The 11,138-nt window shown below is 44.6% G+C and overlaps 1 protein-coding gene across 9 annotated transcripts in view; it reads left to right on the top strand.

The window, feature by feature from the left end:
* LOC138749437 (neurofibromin) overlaps nucleotides 1-11,138 on the top strand; it is a 277,305-nt gene that overhangs the window by 189,278 nt on the left and 76,889 nt on the right. For all 9 annotated transcript variants that reach the window (XM_069910754.1, XM_069910751.1, XM_069910749.1 and 6 more), the window contains one exon: nucleotides 10,084-10,516. In XM_069910754.1, the coding sequence (XP_069766855.1) occupies nucleotides 10,084-10,516 (433 nt within the window). The remainder of the gene's footprint in view (nucleotides 1-10,083; nucleotides 10,517-11,138) is intronic.

Below are 11,138 nucleotides of genomic sequence, written 5' to 3'. Positions count from 1 at the left end.
CAGGCTTGAAGATGAATGCTGGTGGGAGAGAGAAGAATAGGCAGGATATAGGCAGAATGCAGAGATGGGCAGAAAAGTGGTATACAGTACTTCAATCTGGAAAAGTGTGTAATGAAACATTTTGGAAGGTCAAACTTGAAGGACATGGTTAATGGCAGGGCTCTTAACAGTGTGGAAGAACAGAGGGACTTTACGGTCTAAATCCATAGACCCCCCTCAAAGTTGCAGGTTTTTTGGGTAGTTTAGGGTAGGCTGGCGGCAAAACTCTGCATGTCAAACTGCATGAGTTTTTCAAGCTTTGTTGGGACCAAGGAAAACTGCCTCAGGACCTTCGTGATGCCATCATCATCACCCTGTACAAAAACAAAGGCGAGAAATCAGACTGCTCAAACTACAGGGGAATCACGCTGCTCTCCATTGCAGGCAAAATCTTCGCTAGGATTCTCCTAAATAGAATAATACCTAGTGTCGCCGAGAATGTTCTCCCAGAATCACAGTGCGGCTTTCACGCAAACAGAGGAACTACTGATATGGTCTTTGCCCTCAGACAGCTCCAAGAAAAGTGCAGAGAACAAAACAAAGGACTCTACATCACCTTTGTTGACCTCACCAAAGCCTTCGACACTGTGAGCAGGAAAGGGCTTTGGCAAATACTAGAGCGCCTCGGATGCCCCCCAAAGTTCCTCAACATGGTTATCCAACTGCACGAAAACCAACAAGGTCGGGTCAGATACAGCAATGAGCTCTCTGAACCCTTCTCCATTAACAATGGCGTGAAGTAAGGCTGTGTTCTCGCACCAACCCTCTTTTCAATCTTCTTCAGCATGATGCTGAACCAAGCCATGAAAGGCCTCAACAATGAAGACACTGTTTACATCCGGTACCGCACGGATGGCAGACTCTTCAATCTGAGGCGCCTGCAAGCTCACACCAAGACACAAGAGCAACCTGTCCGTGAACTACTCTTTGCAGACGATGCCACTTTAGTTGCCCATTCAGAGCCAGCTCTTCAGCGCTTGACGTCCTGTTTTGCGGAAACTGCCAAAATGTTTGGCCTGGAGGTCAGCCTGAAGAAAACGGAGGTCCTCCATCAGCCAGCTCCCCACCATGACTACCAGCCCCCCCACATCTCCATCGGGCACACAAAACTCAAAACGGTCAACCAGTTTACCTATCTCGGCTGCACCATTTCATCAGATGCAAGGATCGACAACGAGATAGACAACAGACTCGCCAAGGCAAATAGCGCCTTTGGAAGACTACACAAAAGAGTCTGGAAAAACAACCAACTGAAAAACCTCACAAAGATAAGCGTATACAGAGCCGTTGTCATACCCACACTCCTGTTCGGCTCCGAATCATGGGTCCTCTACCGGCATCACCTACGGCTCCTAGAACGCTTCCACCAGCGTTGTCTCCGCTCCATCCTCAACATTAATTGGAGCGACTTCATCCCTAACATCGAAGTACTCGAGATGGCAGAGGCCGACAGCATCGAATCCACGCTGCTGAAGATCCAACTGCGCTGGGTAGGTCACATCTCCAGAATGGAGGACCATTGCCTTCCCAAGATCGTGTTCTATGGCGAGCTCTCCACTGGCCACCGTGTCAGAGGTGCATCAAAGAAGAGGTACAAGGACTGCCTAAAGAAATCTCTTGGTGCCTGCCACATTGACCACCGCCAGTGGGCTGATCTTGCCTCAAACCGTGCATCTTGGCGCCTCACAGTTCGGCGGGCAGCAACCTCCTTTGAAGAAGACCGCAGAGCCCATCTCACTGACAAAAGACAAAGGAGGAAAAACCCAACACCAACCAAGCAATTTTCCCCTGCAACTGTGTCTGCCTGTCCCGCATCGGACTTGTCAGCCACAAACGAGCCTGCAGCTGACGTGGACATTTACCCCCTCCATAAATCTTCGTCCGCGAAGCCAAGCCAAAGAAGAACGAAGGTTTATGGTATATTGGGAGATTGAGCTCAAAAGTCGTGAGGTAATGTTGCAGCTCGATAAAATGATTAGATCACACTTGTATTGTGTTCTGGTCTGGTCACCTCATTACAGGAAGGACGTGGAAGCTATGGAGATGGTGTAGAGGAGATTTACCAGTGTGTTTCCTGGATTGGAGAATGTGTCTTAGGAGTCAAGATTTAGAGCTAGGGCTTTACTATTTGGAGTGAAGAAGGATGAGAGGTGACTTAATAGAGGTCTACAAGATTATGAGAGGCATAGATAAGGTGAACAGCCAGCACTTTTTCCTGGGGCTAAACTAGCAAACACCAGAGGACGTGTACAGGGTGAGGGGAGGAAAATTTTGGGGTGATGTCAAGCGTACATTTTTCACACAGAGGGTGCTGGGAGCCTGGAAGACATTGCCGGGGTAGTGGTGGCTGGTACAAATGGGACATTTAAAAAAACTCATGGAGACTCAGGCACATGGATGCAAGAAAAATAGAGAGTTATGGGTGTGAGGTAGAGAATGTTTGGTTTGTTGAGTAGGTTTGTATAGATTGGCACAGTATTGTGGGTCAAAGGGCTTGCACTGTGCTGTTATGTTTGATGCAAAAGAAAGAGCTGGGAGGTGATAGGGAGAGGCAAAGACCTGAGAAAGAAGGAAGGGGTTATGCAGCTGACGGAAGGGTATAGTGACAAATAGGGGAAGGGCAGGACAGGTGTTGGGGAAGAGGGAAAGTGAGGGGCTGGGAGAGAAAACAAAAGGGGGAGGGGATTTCTGGAATTTGGAAATCCTATTGATGCCATGTGATTGGAGATTACCAAGTGGGATATAAGGTGTTATTCCTCCTCCATTTTACCTGGCAGTGCACGAGGCCATGGGCAGATGTGCCAGTGTGGCAACAAGAAGTGGCTGGTCCCTGGGAGATGCAACAGACAGGGCAAAGGTGCTAAGACTTCCCCATTCTGCATCTGGAGGAGGATGTAGTAACTGACCCTAATAGCTATGTTTTGGGAAATGATGTATGACCTAAAGTTCCAGTGTTTCACCTGGACTGAGAGCAGAAATTATTGGAAGAACCAATGTAATGTAATGCTCACCTGGTGATGATGTTTCAAACATTTCATTTTATGGTAAATTACTAAATTTGTTACCGAATTTAGTAAATATCCATGAGTGCGCTTGAGGTTATACAAAGGCCTTCGTTTGCCATTTAGACCCTTAAAATCCAGTTGCACAAAAAGCAAAATGAAGTGAGAAAGAAGAATTTTCTACAACAAATGAAAGCCCATAGTACCTTTAAGCAGTGATTAGAGGAATGAAAAAGGATTAGCTTGCAGAAAAGTTTGAATACACCCAAACCCAGATAGAAACTTTAATGAATCAATCACTCTCGGAAAAATACTGAAGTGCTGGAGTAACTTACAGATGTTTCAGGCCAAAGCCCTTTGGATTATATATCTTTGCCTCCGATGACTGTGTGGCCAGCCAGAATTACAATGCTCTCTCCAAATTTGCTGATCACACCATGGTTGATGGCGGAATCACAAATAGTAATGCGGAAGTGTACAGGAGGGAGATAGATCAGCTTATTGAGTGGTGTCGCACCAACAACCTTGCATTCAACGTCAGCGAAACCATGGAGATGATTGTGGACTTCAGGAGGACACGAACCAGTCCTCATCAAGGGCTCAGTCGTGGAGAGGATCGAGAATTTCAAATTCCTGGGTGTCAACATATCCAAAGATCTGTTCTCTCGCCTCCATCTTGATGCAATTATGAAGAAGGCTCGCCAGTGGCTACACTTTGAGAGGTGTTGGAGGAGATTCAGTCTGTCACGGAAGATTCTTAAACTTCGACTGGTGCACCGTGGAGATCATCCTGGCTGGGTACATTGCTGTCTGGTACGGAGGCACCAACACTCAGGGCAAGAAGAAGCTCCCGAGGGTTGTTAACTTGACCTATGACATCAGAGGGCACCAGACTGCACTCCATTGAGGACATCTACATGAGGTGGTGAATTAAGAAAGCAGGCTCTATCCTCAAGGACTCCCACCACCAAGGCCAGGCCCTACATGAGGTGGTGAATTAAGAAAGCAGCCTCTATACTCAAGGACCCCCACTACCAAGGTCAGGCCCTCTTCACTCTGTTAACATCAGGGAACAGGTACAGGAGCCTGAAGACAAGCACCCAGCGGCACCAGGACAGCTTCTTCCCTGCTGCCATCAGATTCCTGAATGATCAATGAACCAAAGATGCTGCTTTACTTTGACATTTTATGCATTATTTATTTTGTAAGATGGTTTATATAAACATTTGCTCTGTGATGCTACCACGAAACAACTAATTTCATGTCATGTTCGTGACAATAAATTCTGATTCTGGGACCTGTTGAGAGCTGCTGAGTTGCTCCAGCATTTCTATATTTTTACACAAATCACAGCATCTGTACACCCTCTAGGTGTTTGACAGATGTAAAGGAAAGTTCCATTGTGTTAAACTAAATCAAAATTGATGTTTTTGTAGGAGCTTGACATTTGTAAGTTGCTTGTTCCTAAATGTCGTGCTTGAAGGTCAAGGGTCCAACTTTATTGCTAATTGATGATCTTGGTTCATTTTGATTTTCATGCCTTTGGACCTCATGGTTCAGTCTTCAAATGGCTCTCAACACACAGCAGATGTAGTCATTGCTTTTCTGTATGGTACTTAGAAGCATTTGATGCAAATACTACTCATGACATCCTTTGTATATAAAGCTTTGTGGTGAGATATTTTTACTTGGCATTTGGGCGTTGAGCTTGGGTGAGTGAAAATAGATGAGCAGATAATTCACTGGCTGAAATTCAGACCAGAGCATAGATACTCAATGCCCCACCATTATCTGCATTCAAACATCACAGGGCACATCTCTCCTATTGTGGCATGTGATGCTCTAACTGCAAAAGGAAGCAATAGCATTATTACTGTACAAGAAAACATTCCAACCTTGAAAAATCGGCGAGCTGTGTAGACCAATGCAAAAACTGAAAATTGAATTTTAAATGGAAGTGAGGAACTTGTATCTGCTGTGTCTTTCACTGAATGTGAAACTAAGTGTGCAATAGTGAATACACCCAGTTAATCACCAGATGGATAGGCAAACAATTTTGTACATCAATATGTGCAAGGAGCTTATTGTTTTTTGGAAGAAGAAAACTGAGAGATCATGAACCTGTCTGTACTGATGGGTAGGAGCTGGAGAAAGTCAGAACTTTCTAGTTTCAGATAGCCATATCTCAGAAGATCTTCCCTGGAAGCAGCACATTGAGGCAACCTTGAAGAAGGCTCCTCTACTTTCGAAGGAGTCCAAGGAGATTTGGCACGTTGTCAGATACTCTATCAAACTTCAACATGTGCACTGTCTGATTGCATCACAGCCTGGTTCGTAAAGATAATAAAGTGGAGAATTGGATCATCAAGTTTGATGATGACACAAAGATAGGAGGAGTTGTGGACAACGAGGAAAATTTTCAAAGCTTGTAGGGGCATTTGGACCAGCTAGGAGAATGGGCTAAAAAATGGCAGATAGAGTTTAATGAAGACAAGTGTGAGATAATGCATTTTGGAAGGGCAAACCAAAGTAGAAGATATATTGTAAGTAATAGGGCACTGAGGAGTGCGGTGGAGCAGAGAGATCTGGGAATACAAACACAAAGGTGGGGCCGCATGTGGACTCGGTTGTAAAGAAAGCTTTTGGTATCTTAGCCTTTATAAATCAAAGTATTGAGTATAGGAGTTGGGATGTTATGTTGAAATTGTTTTAGACAAAATTTGGAATATTGTGTGCAGTTCTGGGCACGTAACTGCCGGAAGGATATCAATAAAATTGAAAGAGTGCAGAGAAGATTTACTAGAATGTTGCTGGGTCTTCAGGAGACTTGATTGAGGTTTACAAGATTGAGAGATATAGACAGAGTGGATGCGAGTCGGCTTTTTCCTCAGATTGGGGGAGATAAATATGAGGGGTTATAGTTTTAAAGATGAAGGGGGAAAAACTTTCGGGGGTACATAATGGGGGGGGGGGAATTTCTTCACTCAGAGTGGTTGGAGTGTGGAATGAGCTGCAATCTGATTTGGTAAATGCAGGCTCGATCATATGTTTTAAGAATAAATTGGATAGGTACATGGCTGGGAGAAGCCTGGAGGGTTATGGAATGGGAGCAGGTCAGTGGGACTTGGGAGATGATGATTGGCACAGGCCTGTTTTCTGTGGTGTAGCATTCTATGAGATCCATCACCAGCTCTGAACTTCCATACAATACATGTGAGGCGCTGCCTCAGGAACACATCTGATATCATAAATGTCCCCCATCACCCTGATGGCATCCTCTTCTCACTACTACCTTTGGGCAGAAGGTACAAAAACCTGAAAATAGTTCCTTTTTCATAATGATCTGACTCATACCTCCCTTTGGTGCACTGATCACAGTCTGTCTGAACCATTGCATGTCACTTTTTTTTGCACCAGGATTGCTATTGTATTGCTAATTCAATTAGTTCACTCATAGTTTTTCTATATAAGTACTTGTTTGGAAGAAATTTCAGGTATTTGTATATTGTACGCGTCAATAAACTCCTTATCAAATTGATTGATATAGTTGGTCTTTAAAGATTCCAGCTGGATTGCTGGGAGAATGGATCAGCTCTTGATGGAATGGCAGAACAGATGTGATGGGCCAATTGGCCTGCTCCTGCTCCAATATCTTATGGCCAGAAAACTAAAGTATTTCATAGAACTAAGACAGCAAAATGTTGAAGATTACAGGGCACGATAAAAGTTTTAGACAACACCTCAATTTTGAAGACAAATTGAAAAGAAATTCAATCAGTTCCCAACCGACTTTAATGGCTATATTATTTATCCCACGGACAGGCACAGCAGCAAAGGCAAAGCTTCCAGTATAAAAGTAATAGAGTCACAAGAGATTGCAGATGCTCGAATCTGGAGCAAAATATAAACTGCGGACCAGGCAGAGGCAAGAGGGTGATCGATGTTTCAGGTCAAGTCCCCACATAGGAGCTCCTGGTGCAGCATCTCAATCTGTAACTTCAACTGTCCATTTTTAACCAAAAATAGATTTTATTCACAATAAATTATTTTCAAAGAAAAACATTCAAAGTCTCATCCCTCTCATACATCAGAATTAGAATTTATTGTCATAAACAAGTCATGAAATTTGGGCTTTTGCGGCAGCGTTTCAGTGCAAACATTCATATTATAACCATCTTGCAACATTACTATAATAAAAAATAGTGCATGAAAAGTAAGGCAGTGTCTTTGGTTCATAGATTATTCAGGAAAATTATGGCAGCGGGGAAGGAGCTGTCCTTGTGCCTTTGAGGACTTGTCTTTGGGCTCTTGTACCTTTACCTAGATGGTAGCAGAGTGAAGAGGGCATGGCCTGGGTGGTGGGGGTCTTTGAAGATAGAGGCTGCTTTTTTTTAAGACACTGCCTCATGTAGATGTCCTCGATGGAGTGAAGTCTGGTGCCTGTGATGTCACAGGCCAAGTTAACAACCCTCTCAAGTTTATTCTTGTCCTGAGAGTTGGTGCCTCCATACCAAGCAGTGATGCAACCAGCCAGAATGCTCTCCGCTGTACACCTGTAGAAGTTTACGAGTCTTTGGTGACATACTGAATCTCCTCAGACACTTAATAAAGTATAGCCGCTGGCGAGCCTCCTTTGTGATTGCGTCAAAATGGAGGCTCCAGGGCATATCTTCGAAGATGTTGACATCCCAGAATTTGAAGTTCTTGACCCTCTCCACTACTGAGCCCTTGATGAGGACTGGGTCGTGTTCCCCTGACTCCCTCCTGAAGTCCACAGTCATCTCCTTGATTTTGCTAACGTTGAGCGCAAGGTTGTTGTTACACCATTCAACGAGCTGATCTCTCTCCCTCCTGTACGCTCCCTAAACCTTTCCAGTATTCTACAGCACCTTTCACTTGCTCTGGAAGTTGAAAGCACTCCTTGCTCAAATTTTTAAAGAATCTGGTTAAGATTATTTAGCCAAACAGGAGAATCAATTTATACAAAACAAGATTCCACAAAAAAAAGGTAAATAACCACGTTTGTATATGCTGTGACAGCTTATGGGTACACGTTTTAAGTGACCAAGGAAAACTCTTTGATTGTGGGACTTTTTCCATGTTCAAAAGGACAGAAGGCAATACCTTCCTTGACTGTTTCAACTGAACAATGTTGCTTTACCTAGAGAACTCTGTTGTCTTCTTAACTTCACACAATTTTTATTCAAGCAGCAACATCTCAAATTTGTTAACAAAGTAGAGTCCATGCTGCCAGAAAAGAACACCAAATAAAGCATATATTGATGGTCGTCAGCATTCACTTTACTGGTGTAATAATGTCTCGGACGTCATTTAACACGTCTGGACTGTATGCCACAGCTCCACTTCTCCCGGCTAATGACGAGTGTATGTTTGCCCTATTGTCATTGAATCCAGTCAGAAATTATCCATTTTTAATATTGATCCATCAAACCATCGAACACCACTACAGCACAGAAACAGGCCTTCGGCCCATCTAGTCTGTGTCCAACTATTATTCTGCTTTGTCCTAATGGTCTGCACCTGAACCAGAGCCCTCCATTCCCCTCCCACCAACTGTTTTTAAATGTCTAATTGAGCCCCCATTCGCCACATGCGTTCCACATTCTCACTGCTCTCTGCAAGGAGTTCAGGTTTGAGCTTATTATCATCTGATTGTACATGCACAACCAGACAAAACAACGTTTCTCCAGACCGCAGTGCATACCCAATGCACAGCACATAATAATCACATATACATAAAGACCTGACGTAAAATAAATATTTTGAGATGATTTACTCAGTTAGAGAACACTGTTCATCCATCTCATAGCCTGTGGGAAGACATTATTTCCCGGCCTGGCAGTCCTCATTTTGATGCTGCTGACCCACCTCCTTCATGGTAGTGGGTCAAAGACACTTTATGGTGGTTGGAAAAGGTCCTTGAATATTCTTTGAGCCTATTTAAGTAACACTCCTCATAACCGTCAGTGGAGGAAAGGGAGACCCCAGTGATCTTCTCGGCTGTTTTAACTTCCGGTCCAATGCTTCCCATTAATGTTCCCTTTAACTATTTCCTTTGTCTCCCTTAACCTTTGCCTTCTGGTTTTTGTCTTACCCAACCTCTGTAGAAAAAGCCTTCTTGCATTTGCTGTATTGATACCCCCTCATAAATTTGTTTACCTCTATCAAATCTCCCCCTCATTTTTCTACATTCTAGGGAATAAAGTCCAAACTTGTTTAATCTGTCTCTGTCACTCAGTTCCTCAAGTCCCACCACAGCTGATTAAATCTTCTCTGCCCTTTTTTTATTGCTATTATGCAACTAAAGCTGTAAACAATACTCCAAATTTGGCCTCAATTTCATCGGAACATTGCAAATCCTATACTCAAAACTTGAGTTTATGAAGGCCATTCTGCCCAAACCTCCCTGAGAGGTTTCATCTGATGAATACAGATACAGGGAGCAGATTTTCAAAATGGTCATCACTCAGGATGGAGAAGAACAAAATTTTCATTACATAAAATTTTACATCTCGGAGAGTTGTTGCTTATTTACTGAGGTGAATATTTTGAGTAAAAGGGAAGGGTGATATAGTCCTTGGAGGAACGTAGATTTGAGGAACAGGATCCCATTGGTTAACAGAGTAGCCTGCTCTTAAATGTTTTTGTTATTGGAACCCTCCTTCCCTCTTCAATCCCACTCCCATTGTAGATAATATTTTATATTTGAGCACGTAGCACGGTAACAGGCCCTTCCAGCCCACGAGACTGTGGCGCCCAATTACACCCAATTGACCTACAACCCCCAGTACATTTTGAACAGTGGGAGTCACCAGGGAAATCCCACGCAAACTCAAGGAGAGCGTACAAACCTCTTCCAGACAGCACGGGATTCAAACCCTAGTCCCAATTGCTGGGGTTATAACAGCACAAATTGCGCCAACCATGCCGATGCAAACTTTGCGGGTATGTGATTTCCTTGTTTGCTTGAGGGTTTTCCCCAACCTAATTAATTTATTGCCTTTTCTTTTTCCTTGTACAGGTTTAAGACTGGACAGATAAATGGTGACTTGCTCATCTATCACGTGCTCCTCACACTGAAGCCATACTATGCCAAGCCATACGAGATTGTCGTGGACCTCACCCATGCAGGGCCAAGCAATCGCTTCAAAACGGACTTCCTCTCCAAGTGGTTTGTGGTGTTCCCTGGGGCTGCCTATGAGAATGTAGCCGCCGTCTACATCTACAACTGCAACTCTTGGGTGCGCGAATACACAAAATATCACGAGCGGCTTCTGACCGGGCTCAAAGGAAGCAAGAAACTCATCTTCATTGACTCACCTGGGAAGCTCGTGGAACATATTGAGCCAGATCATCAGAAACTTCCTGCAGCCACTCTCGCTCTGGAGGAAGACCTCAAAGTTTTTCACAATGCCCTGAAGTTAGCTCACAAAGACACGAAAGTCTCCATCAAGGTAGGAAGTTCTTCCTTCAAAGCTCCAAAAAAGTGCATTCTTGGTAGGAATTGGTCCTCTACTTCAATCAGAGGGTTCTACACTGCAACAACTGCAGGATGTTATTACTGTTCAATTGGAACTTATCGGCTTAGCCTTGTGGTCTCCTGTGGTTCAGTTTTCAGGGACTACCAATAAAGGCATATTCTGTAGCGGGGGCTACTCTGCTCCTGCAATAACACACACAACTGCTCAGTGAGCAGACTCGTTTATTGCAGGCTGCTGGGCTGCACTTATTCTCCCAGCCTGGACCTGGCTGAGAACCACGCTGGAGGGGGCTGATGTCATCTGGGTGTCACGCGGGTTTCTGAGCCCCGTGCCGGAAAGCAGGGCCAGTTTGCCTGCCTTGTGGTGAGCCGCCACACAGACCCCCCCCCCCCCCCAGAACTGGCGCCAATTGTCCTTTTTTGCCGGGCGGCCTTGCTTCTTGGGCTGGGCAACGACCACAGGTTCAGTGGGATCGAGGTGCGCTGGCTTCAGCCTGTCCATGGTAAACAGCTCCCGTCTACCGCCCATGTCCAGCGTGAACGTTGAGCTGGAACGCTGTACAACCCTCGTACTGTCGCTGCAGAGGTGCCGCGGT

The sequence above is a fragment of the Narcine bancroftii genome, chromosome 14 (genome assembly GCF_036971445.1).
Source record: "Narcine bancroftii isolate sNarBan1 chromosome 14, sNarBan1.hap1, whole genome shotgun sequence".
NCBI lineage: Eukaryota > Metazoa > Chordata > Chondrichthyes > Torpediniformes > Narcinidae > Narcine > Narcine bancroftii.
The sequence above is the reverse complement of the archived record's forward strand: the minus strand, read 5'-3'. Positions and strand labels throughout refer to the sequence as shown.